We start from the raw sequence: 20,574 nt of genomic DNA on the forward strand, positions 1-20,574 counted from the left end.
CCCGCTTCCCCATCTCCTAGGACAGAAGCATCAGAATGGTGGCACGTAGTTTTAGTAGTCTCAACACACAGCATGGTTAGAAGTCCCATCGCCATCTAGTGTACAACAAGAAAAGTGCACTTCACTTAGCAGGTGATTTAAAGTCGTTTCCCATTCCAGGGCAAACTTTCGGCAACCAGTGCTGCTTTCCGAACACTAACTCTGTTCATATACATACAATGTGTGCTATACACACTGTTAGGATTCAGCTCTGCAAGCCAGCTCCAGCCATCAACTCCTTCATTACTAGCTGCGCTCTGGTAGTAGATAGGGATGAGCGGATCCATGGAAGTTCAGGTTCTTGTACCAAACTTAAGTCCAAATTTTGGTTCGGGTACCAGAACCCCATTGAAATCAATGAGGACACAAACTTTGGGAACTGGAAAATCTCTCATTCGCTCATCTCTTGCAGTGGCGTGTCAGAGGGTAATTAACCCTCTCCACCTACCCCAATAGCCATTGTTATCCCAAGTAATAAACTTGTTAATTAATAAGTTTATGTCTAGCTTATTATATAAACCTATGTGAGTGTATATAGGGCACTTGCAAGACACACAATCAGCCTCCACTTGCTTATTTTCAATAAACCTGATGTCAAAATTTGGTGCTACAACCTATTATAAATGTCCAAACTGTTGTCCCCTCGGTGTAATACTGAGCACATATAAATTAAGTAAGAAAAACAATATGTACAAAAAATTCCTGCAAATCACATCCCTGATAAAGAAGTATTGATTATTTGGAGCTGGGGAAGAAAAGAAAAAAGTTTGTGATCGCTAGGACCGTAACAAGGCACCAATGCAGAGTCCTGGGACACTACAGTCGTTATGCAACGACTAGTGCGGGTAAGGCCTGTTTCACACATACGTTCTTTATGTCAGTTGTAATCCGCGAAAATGGCGGAAAACGGATCCGTGTTAGTACTGACATCAACGGGTGTCACCGGACCGTTGTTCTAACGGATCCGGCAAATGATGAAATTTAAAGGAACCGCTGTCTGAGAGAGAGGGAGAGAGAGAGAGAATTTTTAGCAGCTGACAGAACGGGATTTAGGGTTAAAAATCCGGCAAAGGCAATGCTTCCGGGCATGCGCAGTGACAAAAAACGTTTCATTGTCCGTCCTGTCATGTCAGCGGACGCCAAAATTTTGGCGGATCCGTAAAAAAACGGATCCTATAGATGACCAACCGTCAAGATCTGCCGATAATGCATGTCAATGGGAAAAAAAAACAGATCTGCGAAAAAAAATGGCGGATCCGGTTTTTTTGCAAAACGGCGAATTTTGACTGATGGAGACAAACGGATGTGTGAAACAGGCCTAAGACTGAGAAGAAGAGGCACAAAATAAGTCAGAGGAGAGAGCAGCACTGAGGCACTGACGCGCCCCTCTAGTTAGCCGGACATTGGGAATGCCATAAGATAGCTTCTGAAGAGAGAGACAACATTAACTCCCAGGTAGTCATTATGGGACCACATGAGTCAAAGGATAAGCATGTGCTGGTGAACGCTGACATCTGCAAAGAATCACTGAGTAATATATACAGCTCTGGCAAAAATTATGAGACCACCACACCATAACCCTGTCATGGGCAGCCCATTCTCCAGACCTGAGCCCCATTGAAACCTCTGAAATGTAATCAATAGGAAGATGGATAGTCACAAGCCATCAAACAAAGAAGAACTGCTTAAATTTTTGGGCCAGAAGCAGTGTGATAGACTGGTGGAAAGCATGCCAAGATGCATGAAAGCTGTGATTAAAAATCATGGTTATTCCACAGAATATTAATTTCTGAACTCTTCCTGAGTTAAAACATTAGTATTGTTGTTTCTAAATGATTATGAACTTGTTTTTTTATTTAATTTTGACCATTTTTCCTTGTCAGAAAAAAAAATACAAAATGTATTGCTTGGAAATTCGGAGACATGTTGTCAGAAGTTTATAGACTAAAAGAACAATTTATATTTTACTCAAAAAAGTACTTGTTCTCACCCACAAAGCTCTCCACAGTGCAGCACCCCCCCTTACATCTCCTCCCTCATTTCTGTCTATCGGCGTGACAGACGGCTGCGCTCTGTAAACGACTTTCGACTAACCTCTGCACTAATCCGTACCTCCCACTCCCAACTCCAAGACTTCTCCCGCGCTGCGCCAATCCTCTGTAATGCTCTACCCAAAGAAATTAGGACTATCCACAATTTGCATAGTTTTAGGCGCTCTCTCAAAACACATTTGTTCAGAGCAGCCTATCACATTCACTAATCAAAGTCATTCTATGTGTAAGTGTGCATGAGTAGCCCATTCACTATCTCCATCCATCCCTCACTCCCTCAAGATGACTGGACCATCATTGTAAATACACACATGTACTTTGTATCTCCCCCACCTCATTGAAGATTGTAAGCTCTCACAAGCAGGGTTGTCTTATCTTGCTTTAGTTACTGTATTGTTAACGTTGTTACTTATGACTTGTATCTGAAATTGTTAAACTGTAAAGCGCTGCGGAATATGTTGGCGCTATATAAAGATTATTATTATAATTATTATTAAAAATCAGACAAAATGAACATTTGAAAGTGGTCTCTTAATTTTTGTCAGAGCTGTAGAAATAAAAGAAATCGCCAACACTTATAGATACATTAAAAGTAAAAAATGTGATGGTACATAACTAAGATAAAACACACATATGACACCCATATACAGAAAAAGGGATATAAAATATCTTACCATGGGGACCATGTGGAATTTGTTTAAACAATTGAGAAAATAAGCATCAGTGTTGCAGACAGTAGTAAAAAAAAGAAGACATTCATAATGTGGTTACTGGGGATGAGCAGACCTATGGAAGTCCAAGGTTTTGGTACCTGGCCTGAACTTTATTTACCAGAACTCTACGAACCAAAACCCCATTGAAAACAATGGGGACCCGAGCTGGAAAAGATTCTCTCTCTCTGGACTTCCGGGAGAAGTCCGTGTTCGGTATTTAACACAGGACACTAAATGTGCGGCACGAACCCCAAACTTTTAAGTTTGGATTCACTCATCTCAAATGGTAACACAACCAACATAAAATTCTCTGCATTCAGGCAGCTGATGCATTGAATCTTGAGTTTAAGTTGCAGTTTTACTGCATCTAATATGACTCGATGTGTTTCTGACTGATGATAATGTGAGAATCATAGAATCATAGAATCGTAGAGTTGGAAGGGACCTCCTGGGCCATCTGGTCCAACCCCCTGCTCAAAGCAGGATTCGCTAAATCATCCCAGTCAGATGTCTGTCCAGCCTCTGTTTGAAGACTTCCATTGAAGGAGAACTCACCACTTCTCGTGGCAGCCTGTTCCACTCATTGATCACTCTAACTGTCAAAAAGTTTTTTCTAATATGTAATCTGTGTCTCCTCCCATTCAGTTTCATCCCATTGCTTCTAGTCTTTCCTTGTGCAAATGAGAATAAAGTTGATCCTTCTACAATGTGACAGCCCTTTAGATATTTGTAGACAGCTATTAAGTCTCCTCTCAGTCTTCTCTTTTGCAAACTAAACATTCCCAAATCCTGCAACCTTTCCTCATAAGACAGGGTTTGCAGACCGGTCACCATTCTGGTCGCTTTTTTCTGAACTTGCTCCAGTTTGTTGATGTCTTTTTTAAAATGTGGTGCCCAAAACTGGACACAATATTCCAGATGAGGTCTGACCAAAGAGGAGTAGAGGGAAATAATGACTTCACGTGATCTACACTGTATGCTTCTGTTAATACATCCTAGAATTGCATTTGCCTTTTTTGCTGCTGCATCACACTGTTGACTCATATTCAGTCTGTGATCTATTAGTATACCCAAGTCTTTTTCACATGTGCTGTCACTTAGAAGAATGTTTTGGTAAGATATCCACAGACAACACATATAGAGAAGGGTCACCGCTTCTGTGACATATGAACATACACAAAGTCTCTATTCCAAAGTAATCAGATGTACTATAACGATGAATCACTCAGGTCCGCAGTCTCAATGTGCAAAGAATAACACCTAAATATACGGATAGGATAAGGATAAGGCACAGATATCTCTCATCACATGCCTCTTAGTCCTTGATTCATGACAACTGGAACCACGTTGATATCCCAAGAGGGGTATTCGATCCTGAGACACATGTTCCTCATACAAACAATAAAGTTTCTGGTTTGGGGTATCCTGATGCTCTGTGATGTAGAGGTGCTGTGTAATGTCATCCTGGAGACGGCAGCAATATGCCCAGTACAAATGGCAGACTGTCAGCATACTGTATCTGGATACACTGTATATGATGTTTGTGGCTATCGGGATACTATCATTATCAGCATAGACACATCAAATCGCACTGGACGCAGTAAAACCGCAACTAACCGCAAGAGTTCATTTCACCAACTATAGTCGCTCCTGAATATTGCAGACTGCTTCAACTTTTCTGAATGCAGAGACTTTTATGTTGGTTGTATTAACACTTTGATAGATTTTTCAAATAGTACAACACTTACACTGAAACTTATTTTATCAGTTGTTTTAGCAAATTCCAGGAGGGCATTTTATCCTGTGGGGTATGGCGACTGGTTAAGCGGTTAATGGGCGGTGTGTATCACAGAGGTGGGAAGCCCTGTGATGGAAGCCTGGGCTTGTTTTGCTCAGTAGGTCTACTGCTGAGGGTTAGTATACATTGGGAAGGCTTCCAGGTGAATTGGAGAGATGGGTGGGTCCAGTCACCTACTGTACATACCCCACCCAAGGGGTGTGTGTCTGAACACCCAAGATGGAGCCTGTGTGTATGTGCACGGGCGGCAATGCTGGCTAGTCTGAGCCAGAGTGAGGATGCCTCAGAGGATAAGAGGTATCCAAAGCCAACAGGTTGCCGGACAGTGCACGAGGTGCTGCATGTTACCAAGTACCTGAGATTCGGTTTATGCTGTGTAATAATAAACCGAATAGACTTGTTTTTAACCCCGAGTGTCCCAGCATATTCCAAGAAGACCAGCCAAGTGAGTACTCCCCGTCCACGCACAGACAGTGGAGACGCGTTACACCTGATACATCTATTTTATTATACAGCCCTATTTCTGTGTGCAGGTGTTATTGGTGGGCTTTATCTTAGTTATGCACCATTACATTTTTGTCATTTAGTGGATATTTAAGTGACGGTAACTATTTTATTTATAAAATAGAATAAATAGGTAATACAAAAAGAGATACAAATAATTATCAAAAAAAGGTATCGGAAGAATTTAACAAACATACAAGGCAGCTCCTTTCCATAGTGGGAGAGGTTGACTCACTCAGCTGCTTCCACAGGTAGACATGGGAACGCTTCTTGTGGTAAAACACCTTCTGGTTTAATATGGAACAGCATAGACCATGGCAGGGTTCAGCAAAGTAAATGTGGCCTTTCTGGCAGAATGGTAAAACAATTTATAACATATAGCAAAGTCCTTATATCTGAGGGGCTCACCCGATCAGACCACTATGTGTCTTCAGCTCTACCTGAAGCCACTGTCCAGAGTCTCTCCTTTCCAAACAGTGGCTGTACATTTAACATCCCAGCCACACTCCTGAGGTGGAAATATGGTTAGTAGGCAACCCGCCCATCTCTGACTTAGGGCCTCGTTACACGTATCAATGTCCCAGCGATCCTAACGATCCGACGTGGATGGAATCACTGGGATATAGATAGCTGATCGCTGGTGAGCTGTCACATAGTCAGCCCCTCCAGCGATCAGGACCAGCGAGCAAGCTGGTTTCCAATGTAAACAGCGGGTATCTAAGAGCCGCGCGGCTCCTAGATACCCGCTGTTTACATTGGAAACCAACGTGCAGCATTGCTGATCGTTGCTCTCCTGCTGCCACACGCAGCGATGCGCGCTGGCCAGCGGGAGACAAACGATCAAAAAACGGCCCAAGACGATCCTGCACGATCAGCGATACCCGGCAGGGGGGGCCGGTCGCTGATCCATGTCACACACAGCGATGTCGCTGGCGAGATTGCTGTGGCGTCACAAAATCAGCAATCACGCTGGCGATCTCGCTGTGTGTGACGGGGCCTTTACTCACCTAAAAATCCTTCCCTTATCATGGCTGATTAACTCCTTCAGCACACAGCATGCTGGAGAGAAACATATGGGTTTCTAGATCACGGAAGAAAGCAATCTCTGTGATGCAGAGACCCTGTCACAATAGTTATAGATTAGGACCTTGTCCATAATGCAGTCACCTCGTGTGCAGCATCTGATAGGATATTTTAAGGCATCTGTAACATCAGAGACATACAAGATTTCCTGACCACAGGTCACTGGGCTCATGTGTGTCCTCACAAATGAGGGGACACAAGTGAGAACTCTTGGCTGATGAAATTAAAAATTCAACAGCAGAATTAAGTCCTCAGGCTTTGTTCCCTACATTTTGCTAATAGTGTAAAGTTTGGCAGTACATCAATACTTACAAAGCCCGCTGGAACCCGTACTAGCAATCATTGTATCTGCGGTTTCTGTCCACAGCAGCGGTCATGTCAGGATGTCGCTTTCTGTTTAGGTGAAATGACAATGCTGCATCTTCCAGACTATCGGACCACTGGATTCAGACCTATGAGATGACAGAAGAATACATGAATATACAAAAGCCACCAACAATACATGGCAATCCTAAAACTCCATCAGAAACATCAGTGTGGATATAAAAGTGTGTGGCAAGGTTTAAAATCCACACCATGCTCAACTTTGAGGGGATGCCCTGATCATAGCAAAAGAAATGAAGACACAAGCCTGGCGAATTTCAATTACAGGCACATGATGTTTCCACCTCTGTAAAAAATGGACAAATAAAATGCTTGTGTTAATATCATTCAACAAGAATTATGCAACAATTCTGACATGGATTTTGAAAGTTAGTACACCAGTCTCATCAGGTCTGTTTAAGAGATATATTTATGTGTATAGTTTGTTTGTAGAGTCGATATACACTATAGATTGTGGAAGGCCCAAAGAGGCTGATATATGTTATTTTCTGCAGCCAAGAGAAAAATCCTGCCTCAATCATTGACAAATGAACATGGCCTTCTAGAGATTTTTATGCTGAGGTGTGAAAAAAAGAAAGAGAAGTTCCTGAAGGTGAGAATGTGGGCAGCAAATAAGGTCTGATTAATGGTAAAGGTTACATACAGGGTGGTAACAGGACATAGGGGCACAGTTTGGCACTGTCGGCCTATTGAACTGCTTTTTTCTGGACAGTGGCTAACCTGCCCTGTGGACACAGTGAATATGTGTTGTTGTTTTATAAGGGCGGATGGAAGAATTTAAAAGGGGGTGTCCGAGTAGTGAACAATGCCTTTAAAGTAATGATTAGATGCAGCCTCTGTCTGCATACAGTAAATGAAAGGAATTATGCCAATTACTGCTATTATTGGATGGGGGCCCACCAGGAAATTCATAGAATCATAGATTGGTAGAGTTGGATGGGACATCTGGTACAACCCCCTACTCAAAGCAGGATTCACTAAATCATCCCAGACAGGTGTCTGTCCAGCCTCTGTTTGAAGACTTTCATTGAAGGAGAACTCACCACTTCTCGTGGCAGCCTGTTCCACTCATTGATCACCCTCAGTGTCAAAAAGTTTTCTAATATCTAATCTGTGCCTCCTGCCATTCAGTTTCATCCCATTGCTTCTAGTCTTTCCTTGTGAAAATTAGAATAAAGATGATCCTTCTACAATTTGACAGCCCTTGAGATATTTGTAGACAGCTATTAAGTCTCCTCTCAGTCTTCTTTTTAGCAAGCTAAACATTCCCAAATCCTGTAACTGCTCCTTATAGGACATGGTTTGCAGACTGATCACCATTCTGGTCGCTCTTCGCTGAACTTGCTCCTGTTTGTTGATGTCTTTTTTAAAATGTGGTGCCCAAAACTGGTCACAGTATTCCAGATGAGGTCTGACCAAAGAGGAGTAGAGGGGTATAATGACTTCACGTGATCTAGACTGTATGCTTCTGTTAATACATCCCAGAATTGCATTTGCCTTTTTTGCTGCTGCATCACACTGTTGACTCATGTTCAGTCTGTGATCTATTAGTATACCCAAGTATTTTTCACATGTGCTGTTGCTTAGCCCTATTCCTCCCATTCTGTATATGCTTTTTTCATTTTTATTGCTCAGATTTAGTACTTTGCATTTTTCCCTGTTAAAAACCATTCTGTTAGTTGCTGCCCACTGCTCCAGTTTATATCTGTCTTTTTAAATCCTCTCTCTTCTCTAGTATTAGCTGTCCCTCCTAGCTTTGAGTCATCAGCAAATTTAATCAGTTTACCCTCAATTCCTTCATCTAAATCATTGATAAAAATGTTGAACAACACAGGGCCCAGGACATAGCCCTGTGGTAATTCACCTGTTCCTCTGATGGCCAGTCTGTGTGCAGCCAATGGCAGAATTGGGTTGGTAATTACATCAGACTCCACCATTCTACTGCACCATTCTTCAGGCAAAGTGATGGCCACCATGACATAATCCCAACACACCTCATTAAAGGGAATCTGTCACCTATTTTTTCGAGCATCAGCTGCTGGTACCGCCATCAGGGGCTTATCTACAGCATTCTATAATGCTGTAGATAAGCCCCCGATGTAACCTGAAAGAAAAGAAAAGATTATACTCACCCAAGGGCGGTCCGGGTCCAGTTTTGGTCCGATGGGTGTCGCAGTCCAGTCCGGCGCCTCCCATCTTCTAGCGATGACGTCCTCTTCTTTGCTTCCCGTCGCGGCTCCTGCACAGGCGTACTTTATCTGCCCTGTTGAGGGCAGAGCAGATTCCTGCAGTGCGCAGGACCTCTCTGACCCTTCCCAGCGCCTGTGCACTGCAATACTCTGCCCTGCCCTCAACAGGGCAGATAAAGTACGCCTGTGTAGGAGCCGCGACGGGAAGCAAAGAAGAGGACGTCATCGTTAGAAGATGGGAAGCGCCAGACCGCAACACCCGTCGGACATCAACAAACTGGAGCAAGTTCAGAAAAGAGCGACCAGAATGGTGACCGGTCTGCAAACCCTGTCTTATGAGGAAAGGTTGCAGGATTTGGGAATGTTTAGTTTGCAAAAGAGAAGACTGAGAGGAGACTTAATAGCTGTCTACAAATATCTAAAGGGCTGTCACATTGTAGAAGGATCAACTTTATTCTCATTTGCACAAGGAAAGACTAGAAGCAATGGGATGAAACTGAATGGGAGGAGACACAGATTAGATATTAGAAAAAACTTTTTGACAGAGTGATCAATGAGTGGAACAGGCTGCCATGAGAAGTGGTGAGTTCTCCTTCGATGGAAGTCTTCAAACAGAGGCTGGACAGACATCTGTCTGGGATGATTTAGCGAATTCTGCTTTGAGCAGGGGGTTGGACCAGATGGCTCAGGAGGTCCCTTCCAACTCTACCATTCTATGATTCTATTCTAGGACCAAAACTGGACCCGGACCGGACCCCCGGTTGAGTATAATCTAACTCGTTTTTCTTATCTTTCATGTTACATCGGGGGCTTATCTATAGCATTACAGAATGCTGTAGATAACCCCTGATGGCGGTGCCGGCAGCTGATACTCGAAAAATAGGGTGCCAGATTCCCATTAAAGTGAATGGCAGGTGTGTGTCCTTCATGTGAATGTTCTGCTCCTATAACACACAGGAGGGCAGAATGCTAGTGGTGACTACAGCCTGTGTGCGCTCCTCTACCTTCCTGGGAGGGGTAACAACATGGCTTCCATTACCCCTCATTACTGCAGTTACTGAGGCCTCACTGACACGTCCTGTAGCTGAGCTCTGCCTGCACCTCACTGTCTCCAGGTCTATGCCTTGTACATGTCTCTACTGGCCACAGAAATCATACTGCCCCCTGCTGACTAACTGCAAGCGCCCATTACTGGCCACAGCCGGCAGGTAACCTCTACACACATACCAGCTACTTACAGCATTAGTGTATGGTGCCAGCAAAATCCTCACAACACAGGGGAAAGGACCTTCCATGATGTCATGGTCATGTGATCAGTCACGTGTTTGGGAGGAGCGAGTTTTGGGTTATGAATGAATGAATGGGACCTCAGACTTGTGGACGGAGTCATTGTTATGGGTAGAGCTGCTCCCCGGATCCACGTGTATAATGTGCAGGCAGCAGAGCCCCTGTGTGTCTAATGTGCAGGCAGCAGAGCCCCTGTGTGTCTAATGTGCAGGCAGCAGAGCCCCTGTGTGTCTAATGTGCAGGCAGCAGAGCTCGTGTGTATAATGTGCAGGCAGCAGAGCCCGTGTGTATAATGTGCAGGCAGCAGAGCTCGTGTGTATAATGTGCAGGCAGCAGAGCTCGTGTGTATAATGTGCAGGCAGCAGAGCCCGTGTGTATAATGTGCAGGCAGCAGAGCCCGTGTGTATAAGGTGCAGGCAGCAGAGCCCGTGTGTATAAGGTGCAGGCAGCAGAGCCCGTGTGTATAAGGTGCAGGCAGCAGAGCCCGTGTGTATAAGGTGCAGGCAGCAGAGCTCGTGTGTATAAGGTGCAGGCAGCAGAGCCCGTGTGTATAAGGTGCAGGCAGCAGAGCCCGTGTGTATAAGGTGCAGGCATCAGAGCCCGTGTGTGTAATGTGCAGGCAGCAGAGCCCGTGTGTGTAATGTGCACGCAGCAGAGCTCGTTTGTATAATGTGCAGGAATCAGAGCCCCTGTGTATAATGTGCAGGCAGCAGAGCCCGTGTGTATAATGTACAGGCAGCAGAGCTCGTGTTTATAATGTGCAGGCATCAGAACCCCTGTGTGGCAGCAGAGCTCGGGTGTATAATGTGCAGGCAGCAGAGCCCGTGTGTATAAGGTGCAGGCAGCAGAGCCCGTGTGTATAAGGTGCAGGCAGCAGAGCCCGTGTGTATAAGGTGCAGGCAGCAGAGCCCGTGTGTATAAGGTGCAGGCAGCAGAGCCCGTGTGTATAAGGTGCAGGCAGCAGAGCCCGTGTGTATAAGGTGCAGGCAGCAGAGCCCGTGTGTATAAGGTGCAGGCAGCAGAGCCCGTGTGTATAAGGTGCAGGCAGCAGAGCCCGTGTGTATAAGGTGCAGGCAGCAGAGCCCGTGTGTATAAGGTGCAGGCATCAGAGCCCGTGTGTATAATGTGCAGGCAGCAGAGCTCGTGTTTATAATGTGCAGGCATCAGAACCCCTGTGTGGCAGCAGAGCTCGGGTGTATAATGTGCAGGCAGCAGAGCCCATGTGTATAATGTGCAGGCAGCAGAGCCCGAGTGTGTGTATAATGTGCAGGCATCAGAGCCCCTGTGTATAATGTGCAGGCATCAGAACCCCTGTGTATAATGTGCAGGCAGCAGAGCCTGTGTGTGTAATGTGCAGGCGGCAGAGCCCATGTGTGTATAATGTGCAGGCAGCAGAGCCCGTGTGTGTATAATGTGCAGGCAGCAGAGCCCATGTGTGTATAATGTGCAAGCAGCAGAGCCCGTGTGTGTATAGTGTGCAAGCAGCAGATCCCGTGTGTGTATAGTGTGCAAGCAGCAGAGCCCGTGTGTGTATAGTGTGCAAGCAGCAGAGCCCGTGTGTGTATAGTGTGCAAGCAGCAGAGCCCGTGTGTGTATAGTGTGCAAGCAGCAGAGCCCGTGTGTGTATAGTGTGCAAGCAGCAGAGCCCGTGTGTGTATAGTGTGCAAGCAGCAGAGCCCGTGTGTATAATGTGCAAGCAGCAGAGCCCGTGTGTATAATGTGCAGGCAGCAGAGCCCGTGTGTATAATGTGCAGGCAGCAGAGCCCGTGTGTATAATGTGCAGGCAGCAGAGCTCATGTGTATAATGTGCAGGCAGCAGAGCTCCTGTGTATAATGTGCAGGCATCAGAACCCCTGTGTGTAACGTGCAGGCAGCAGAGCTCGTGTGTATAATGTGTAGGCATCAGAGCCCATGTGTGTAATGTGTAGGCATCAGAGCCCGTGTGTGTATAATGTGCAGGCAGCAGAGCCTGTGTGTGTATAATGTGCAGGCAGCAGAGCCTGTGTGTGTATAATGTGCAGGCAGCAGAGCCTGTGTGTGTAATGTGCAGGCAGCAGAGCCCGTGTGTATAATGTGCAGGCAGCAGAGCCCGTGTGTGTGTAATGTGCAAGCAGCAGAGCCCGTGTGTGTGTAATGTGCAAGCAGCAGAGCCCGTGTGTGTGTGTAATGTGCAAGCAGCAGAGCCCGTGTGTGTATAATGTGCAAGCATCAGAGCCCGTGTGTATAATGTGCAAGCAGCAGAGCCCGTGTGTATAATGTGCAAGCAGCAGAGCCCGTGTGTATAATGTGCAAGCAGCAGAGCCCGTGTTTGTAATGTGCAGGCAGCAGAACCCGTGTTTGTAATGTGCAGGCAGCAGAGCCCACGTTTGTATAATGTGCAGGCAGCAGAGCCCGCGTGTGTGTAATGTGCAGGCAGCAGAGCCCGCGTGTGTGTAATGTGCAGGCAGCAGAGCCCGCGTGTGTGTAATGTGCAGGCAGCAGAGCCCGCGTGTGTGTAATGTGCAGGCAGCAGAGCCCGCGTGTGTGTAATGTGCAGGCAGCAGAGCCCGCCCGTGTGTAATGTGCAGGCAGCAGAGCCTGCATGTGTGTAATGTGCAGGCGGCAGAGCCCGCGTGGGTAATGTGCAGGCGTCAGCGCCCGTGCGTGGGTAATGTGCAGGCAGCAGAGCCTGTGCGTGGGTAATGTGCAGGCAGCAGAGCCCGCGCGTGGGTAATGTGCAGGCAGCAGAGCCCGCGCGTGGGTAATGTGCAGGCAGCAGAGCCCACGCGTGGGTAATGTGCAGGCAGCAGAGCCCGCGCGTGGGTAATGTGCAGGCAGCAGAGCCCGCGCGTGGGTAATGTGCAGGCAGCAGAGCCCGCGCGTGGGTAATGTGCAGGCAGCAGAGCCCGCGCGTGGGTAATGTGCAGGCAGCAGAGCCCGTGTGTGTATAATGTGCAGGCAGCAGAGCCCATGTGTGTAATGTGTAGGCATCAGAGCCCGTGTGTGTATAATGTGCAGGCAGCAGAGCCTGTGTGTGTATAATGTGCAGGCAGCAGAGCCTGTGTGTGTATAATGTGCAGGCAGCAGAGCCTGTGTGTGTAATGTGCAGGCAGCAGAGCCCGTGTGTATAATGTGCAGGCAGCAGAGCCCGTGTGTGTGTAATGTGCAAGCAGCAGAGCCCGTGTGTGTGTAATGTGCAAGCAGCAGAGCCCGTGTGTGTATAATGTGCAAGCATCAGAGCCCGTGTGTATAATGTGCAAGCAGCAGAGCCCGTGTGTATAATGTGCAAGCAGCAGAGCCCGTGTGTATAATGTGCAAGCAGCAGAGCCCGTGTTTGTAATGTGCAGGCAGCAGAACCCGTGTTTGTAATGTGCAGGCAGCAGAGCCCACGTTTGTATAATGTGCAGGCAGCAGAACCCGTGTGTGTAATGTGCAGGCAGCAGAGCCCGCGTGTGTGTAATGTGCAGGCAGCAGAGCCCGCGTGTGTGTAATGTGCAGGCAGCAGAGCCCGCGTGTGTGTAATGTGCAGGCAGCAGAGCCCGCGTGTGTGTAATGTGCAGGCAGCAGAGCCCGCGTGTGTGTAATGTGCAGGCAGCAGAGCCCGCCCGTGTGTAATGTGCAGGCAGCAGAGCCTGCATGTGTGTAATGTGCAGGCAGCAGAGCCCGCGTGGGTAATGTGCAGGCGTCAGCGCCCGTGCGTGGGTAATGTGCAGGCAGCAGAGCCTGTGCGTGGGTAATGTGCAGGCAGCAGAGCCCGCGCGTGGGTAATGTGCAGGCAGCAGAGCCCGCGCGTGGGTAATGTGCAGGCAGCAGAGCCCGCGCGTGGGTAATGTGCAGGCAGCAGAGCCCGCGCGTGGGTAATGTGCAGGCAGCAGAGCCCGCGCGTGGGTAATGTGCAGGCAGCAGAGCCCGCGCGTGGGTAATGTGCAGGCAGCAGAGCCCGCGCGTGGGTAATGTGCAGGCAGCAGAGCCCGCGCGTGGGTAATGTGCAGGCAGCAGAGCCCGCGCGTGGGTAATGTGCAGGCAGCAGAGCCCGCGCGTGGGTAATGTGCAGGCAGCAGCGCCCGGGCGTGGGTAATGTGCAGTGCAGGCGGCAGAGCCCGCGCTTGGGTAATATGCAGCTAGGTGATTAGTAGGGGGTGATTGCATGAGCCTATCAGCAGTATTGGGAACTTTTAATGTACTGTGCAGACCCCTCTAGTCTTCATTCCAGGCACACTAACGGCTTGGCGTTGCATTGATGTGGATCTACAGTGTCCCAGGAGCCGTCATTTAACAGGACAACATCAGGCCGCATGTTGCTAATGGTACTGTGAGCCGCCTGCGTGGCCTAAACGTGTTCTCACGACATGCAGAGTCTCTGGACTTGTCTCCCATCACACACATCAGGGACATCATTGCTCAGCAATTGCTAAGTTTACTGCCAGAAGTGGATGTGAGGATTTCTGTATCAAAGTGCCCTCAGTGTGTCAGAGCTTCCCTCAGACAACCATTAATAACCTAATAACATGCCGAGAGGTGTAAGTGCCTGTATTCTGCAGGTGGGGCTTGTGCTCAATACTGAATAAATCCAGATGTTTTGAACATTTTTGTTTTTTCATTATTAGCATATCAGTAACATGTCTGCTGATCTGGTGCGCTCTATACATTTTCCTTCTTGGTGTTGCAGTTTCAGTATTGAGGAGTGTATATACTGGTGTATTGCAGTATGCAGTCAATATGATGTCCCCAATGAAGCCCAGACAGTAGCTGAGCTTCATAGGAGAACTAAGATGGCAGTCTGCTAATTGCTCCATAGTGCTTCAAGAAAAAAATGCTCAAAAAACTCAACATAGACCAGCAAAGTGGATTTCCCGTAAAAATGAATAGAAGAGTCTTTCAAGCATTTTTGAAGGTCTTTTTTAGAGAGGATCTGCCCTGAAAGAAAAATCATTCAAAACTGTATATGAAATCAGCATAAGGATATGTGAACATAACATTTTTCTCAGGCGGCTTATTGCACCAGGAAAAGCGCCATAAAAAATTACCTTAATACACAGCAACAAAAATACGCCTTTTCTGTGCACATATTCCATCTTATATCACTTCTTTTAACCAATTGAGGGTTCGGAAACCGCAAAGCGCTTAAAAGAGGTGACATGCTCATTCTTGGTGCAGTTTTATTTCGATGCCGCCTGCTCTCCATTGTTGAAAGCACAAGGAAGAGTCACCAGGAATCCCTGCAAAAACAACGGCAAAACTGCCAGTGAAGATGCTTCAGGAAAAGGATCGCCTACCAAAACTTCGCCAGCATCGCCATCGTAGTTTATCCCTTGTAGGTGCATGACACACATATTTGGGCTGTGTATATTTACCATTGGAAACATTTTTTAAGTGTTTTTTTTTTTTTTTTGTGGGCATGTAAATTGCATGTTTGCATAACGCCAAGGCATTTTATTTCTATTCTTCCTTGACAAAATAAATGAATTAAAAATATAGTTTTGCAATATATTGGATATTCAGTTATTTCTTATTATGTAGGCCAGTGATTCTTCAGGATGTTTTTAGTACTACACAAGACATTGTCAGTGCACTGAGAATTGTTACAGTGGGGGAAAAAAAGTATTTAGTCAGCCACCAATTGTGCATTTTCTCCCACTTAAAAAGATGAGAGGCTTGTAAATGACATCATAAGTAGACCACAACTATGAGAGTCAAAATGAGAAAACATTCATAAAATCACCTTGTCTGATTTGGCAAGATTTATTTTGCAAATTATGGTGGAAAATAAGTATTTGGTCATTTAACAAAAGTTCATCTCAATATTTTGTTATATATCCTTTATTGGCAATGACAGAGGTCAAACGTTTTCTGTAAGTCTTCACAAGGTTGGCACACACTGTTGGTGGTATGTTAGCCCATTCCTCCATGCAGATCTCCTCTAGAGCAGTGATGTTTTGGCAGTGCCGTAACTATAAACTTTGGGGCCCTGGAGCAAAACTTCATAGTGGGGCCCCTCAAAGTTTCAATCACTAGAGGTTGTGCGGAACGTGGTGAAGCCTGCTACGCATTGCTGTATACAACACACAGGCTTCACCACGTTCCGCAAGACCTTTAATAGATTTTGTTTATGCAAGTTTTAGAAGTTAAATATTCTGTGAATACGTTTGGAAAATTAATAAGGTGAATAATAATTCCAAATATTGCACAATTTTCAAATAACTGTATATGTTTATTAAATATTAAGTAGTTTTGAACAGTATATATTTAAACTTTGTTCACTTAAACATAACATTACTTAAACATTACCAATTTGTTCAGTTTTAAACAGCAGCTTCTTAAACATTTGTTTCCTAACTTTCAGAGAAGCAAATTCATCAATTACTTTGTCAGAGTTGATCTGTTGAGCTCGATCATTCTCAATTGAAAGTAAAGCTAAGCTGCTGAGTCTTTCTTGAGCCAGAGTACTTCTCAAGTAGTTTTTATGCGTTTAAGCTTAGAGAAGGATCGTTCAGCCTTAGACACAGTCACAGAAACAGTCAAATACATCATGCACGCTGTGCAAACGTCTGGATAGCTTGATGAAAGTGAAGAATGCTCGACTATTAGGAAATCAGCAAATTTCTTAACACTTTTCATTTTTTCCAGTTGCTTTTGAAACAAATTTTTTACTGAACATAACTGTGAAGGAAAGGCTGGAGTTACATCATCTGCAAACTTGTTAACAAAATCAACAGCTTTTTTGCGAATATCTCTTTCACTTGCACTGGCCAAAAAATCAGGTTCTATCACTTCATAAGAGTCAAGAACAGCTTTCATCCCTTCAATGATGCAATGAAGTTGAGAACAAAGTGTGTCTACCATTGGATAGAACACAGTAACTCGGAAACAAGTTTTTGGGTCTGCTAATCTCTCGTCTTCACACAACTTATCAAAGTGTTTCTTCACTTTCCTTACTCTGTTCTGGTGAAATTCATTTTTTATTCCCCATCGACTACACACATCTGATGCTTCAGAAACATGTGCTTCGAACCTTTCACGCATTTCGGTTATCTTTAACAATGCATTACCCAATAACTCATATGCAGACAAGAGGTCCATGGTTTCAGATTGTAAGGATTTCGATACGAGGTTGAGAGTCTCTAAGATTTCACACTGCACAACCAAAAGTAATACAAAATCAAAACTTTCAGGCTGTGTGTCCACATTGCGTTTTTTAAGCGTTTCTGCAGCGTTTGTGCCGGCTCAGACGCTGCAGAAACGCTTAAAAGAAGCTTCAAATTAATTTGCATGCGTTTTTGGCTTTTTGTGCCAATGCATGCATTTTTAAATGTTCAGGAATCGCTTAGCGACTAAAAACGCAGCATGCTCATTAATTTCTGCATTGCTGAGCGTTTTTAGCCTTCCCCCAATGTTCCCAGAAAACGCAGTTTCCTGAGCGTTTAAAAACGCTAACGTGGGCACATAGCCTCAAGTTTGTTCTTTAGCTGCTGTGTTTCATTTATTTCCTTGCTTTTTTTGGAAGTCAAAGTTATGCGAGTAAAACTTTTCATCACATCACAAAACCTGTGTTTCAGTGCATACACTGCATCATGTCTGCCAGACCAACGAGTTGGATTAAGAGTTTTCAGTGTTACTTTCGATTATTTTGAATTAAGTGAATCGGGCTGAGCTTCGATGCAGTACACTGATTTCAAATCTTGCCAGCGAACAATACTATTATCAAAAAAGCAATATACACTTTGAATTGTTTAAAAAAACTGGCTCACCACTCGGTTCTCTTCCACAGCATCCTTCAACACTAAATTAAGGTTATGAGCAGCGCAGTGCACAAAGTATGCGTGTGGGGCTTTTTCTTTAATACGCTGCTGCACTCCATTGTATACCTCACTCATGACTGCAGCACCATCATAGTCTTTGGTCAAATCCAAGTTTTTCTCTTTCAATGAAGTTATTATTTCTTCTGCAAGACCTTGTGCAGACTGATCTTTTATCTCTCTAAAGGATAAAAAGTTTCACATATTTTGATTTCAATAGGTTTCCCCTCTTCATCATTAATTATTTTGACATACCGGTAAACTTCACTCATCTGATCAATTTTAGCTATGTCCTGGGTGGTATCTAGGATCAATGAAAAGAAAAGGACTTTTGAAGCTCAACTACAATTTCATCTTTGATTTGTAAGGCTAATAGATTAGTAAGCTCATTCTCAATTTTAGGGCTGAGGAATTTCACAGTCCCTTGCGGACGCTGAAGCAATTCTTGTAGTACTGGGTCATATTTTGACAAAAGCTCAACTATCGAGAGAAAGTTTCCTTTGTTACTATATTCTAACTTTTCAAAAGATCCACGAAACGCAAGATTACATGTTGCAAGTGTTAATGTCACATTCAGGATTCTTTCATGAACTTTACGCCAAAAGCTTCTTTCACTCTCCACATTTTTGTCGAAAACGTCTTCTAAAGTACCACGTTTCCACCATTGCTCATAAACTACACAAGCATGTGTACGGCTTTTGGATGCTTCATGAACTGAAATACGTTCTGAAATATGCTTCCAGTCTCGAACTCCGGTTGTTGAAAACGGTAATACACGATTTCTGTATTCAAGTGCTTCCGACTGTGACTGAGGGAATAGCCAACATGGCAAGCAGTAAACACAATCTAATTTTGTTGAGTAACATAACCAACTTCTTTTAAGCTTCAACCCTGACTTTGTGTTGATAAAATAATAGTTACTTGAAAAAGATCGACCTTGTTGATTGATATCCTTGGGAAATGGTCCGTCAGGCTGTATTGGACCAGACGCTATCAGCCTACGTTTCTTATCTTGATTTTCAATCACAGTAGGAAAGGCGTTGTAGTAGGCAGAATCTTCATCTTCCAAAAAATTTAGTGGATCATTGGTTGGGTCTGTTATATCTTCTTCGCCTATACATTTTTGGTTTTTCGAGTCATTATCATTATTAAGGTTGTCTTGTTCCGACGTATCTGAATTTAATTTTTGTGAGATTTCAATATCATTCCCTGTCGAGTGGTTTTCAACATCCAGCCATGCTGCTAAGTTCTTCAAACTTTTTTCAGCCTACAAGTTTCTTCTTTTCGCAGTCTGTCTTTTTTATTTCCACTTGGCTGGTGCCGAATTCATTTCATAATAAACGGTTTTATTAACACACACAATCACAGTACTGTATTTCCTTTTTTCAGCATATAAGACTACTTTTTAACCCCTGAAAATCTTCTCAGAAGTCAGGGGTCGTTATATGCCAGGTGCAGGGCGCCACCTACTGGCAAAGTGTTAGGCTAAGTGCACACGTACCGGAACTCTCGCGGAAATTACCGCGAGAATTCCGGAATTCCATTCCGCGGGAAAATCGCATTTTAAATTCCCGCGATTTTCCCGCGGAAAAACTAGCATTTTGCAAGCGTATTTAGCTTCCAAAATGCTAGCTTTTTCCAAGCGATCTGTAGCATCGCTTGGAGAACTGATTGACAGGTTGGTCACACTCGTCAAACACAGTGTTTGACTAGTGTGACCAACTTTTTACTACTGAGGCCGCCTATGCAGCATCAGTAGTAAAAGATAAAATGTAAAAAAAAAATAAAAAATAGTGTTATTCTTACCTTCCGACGTCCCTCGCATCCGTTCCCAGTAATCCTTTGCGAAAATGCCCGCGATGGCGTCCGTTCTCGCGGGATCGCGATGTCTCGCGGTAATTCGCGATGACGTCGCGCAAATGACCGCGAGACTTCGCGATCCCGCGAGAACGGACGCCATCGCGGGCATTTTCGCAAATGATTACTGGGAACGGAAGCGTGGAGAGAGGCGGGAAGGCTGCGTGGGACGCCGGAAGGTAAGAATAACAATATTTTTTATTTTAAATTCTATTTTTTACAGGGATATGGTACCCAGAGCCCGGAGGACAGTTTCCTCTCCTCCGGACCGTGGGTACCATCCGCAATTGTTCTGCTTACTTTCCGCATGGTGTGCACAGCCACATGCGGGAAGTAAGCGGAACAATGCATTCCTATGGGTGCGGGATCGCCGCGATTCCGCAAATTAATGAGCATGCTGCGTTTTTTACCGCGAAGCGATTCCGCCGCGGTAAAAACCGCAGCATTAGCACAGCATTGCGGAATCCCATAGGAATGCATGGGATGCTTATTTTTCGCGGCAAAATCGCGCGGTTAAAACCGCAGCGGAAACGCGAAAAAAACGCCACGTGTGAACTCAGCCTTAGGATTCCTGCAGCGGTCTCCCATTCCTTTCCGACTGCTCAGGGACCTGCACAGCAATCTTGGCGATCCAGGCGCCCTGCTCAGACCAGCTCTCTGGGTCTGGATGTTGCTGCCACCTCTGGACCAGCAATGGTAGCACAACCTGCTTTGCAGGAAACCACTCCAGAGGCTAAGTCCTCTCGCCGCGCTACTAGGCATGCCCACGAGACGATCTCCCAGTGGAGATCGGGGGTCACGTGCTCAGGTCCTTGTCCTGATCTGATTGGCCCATCTCAGAGGTCTGAAAGGTCCTGGAAGCACATGGCTATAAAAGGCCCGAATGGCCGCTCG

The 20,574-nt window shown here is 45.4% G+C and overlaps 1 protein-coding gene across 3 annotated transcripts in view; it reads right to left on the reverse strand.

Annotated features, from left to right (window-relative positions):
• UBAC2 (UBA domain containing 2) overlaps positions 1-10,144 on the reverse strand; it is a 273,789-nt gene extending 263,645 nt beyond the window's left edge. For 2 of the 3 annotated variants that reach the window (XM_073569527.1, XM_073569525.1), the window contains exons 1-2: positions 10,000-10,144; positions 6,501-6,640 (exon numbers count right to left, since the gene is read on the reverse strand). In XM_073569527.1, the coding sequence (XP_073425628.1) occupies positions 6,501-6,531 (31 nt within the window). In that variant the 5' untranslated portion in view covers positions 6,532-6,640; positions 10,000-10,144. Of the gene's footprint in view, positions 1-6,500; positions 6,641-9,800; positions 9,820-9,999 lie in introns of those variants that run through there. The other variant, XM_073569526.1, reaches the window with a different exon arrangement.
• Positions 10,145-20,574: the final 10,430 nt, after the last annotated feature.

The sequence above is a fragment of the Dendrobates tinctorius genome, unplaced genomic scaffold (genome assembly GCF_039654945.1).
Source record: "Dendrobates tinctorius isolate UK_male_01 unplaced genomic scaffold, ASM3965494v1 ptg000026l, whole genome shotgun sequence".
NCBI lineage: Eukaryota > Metazoa > Chordata > Amphibia > Anura > Dendrobatidae > Dendrobates > Dendrobates tinctorius.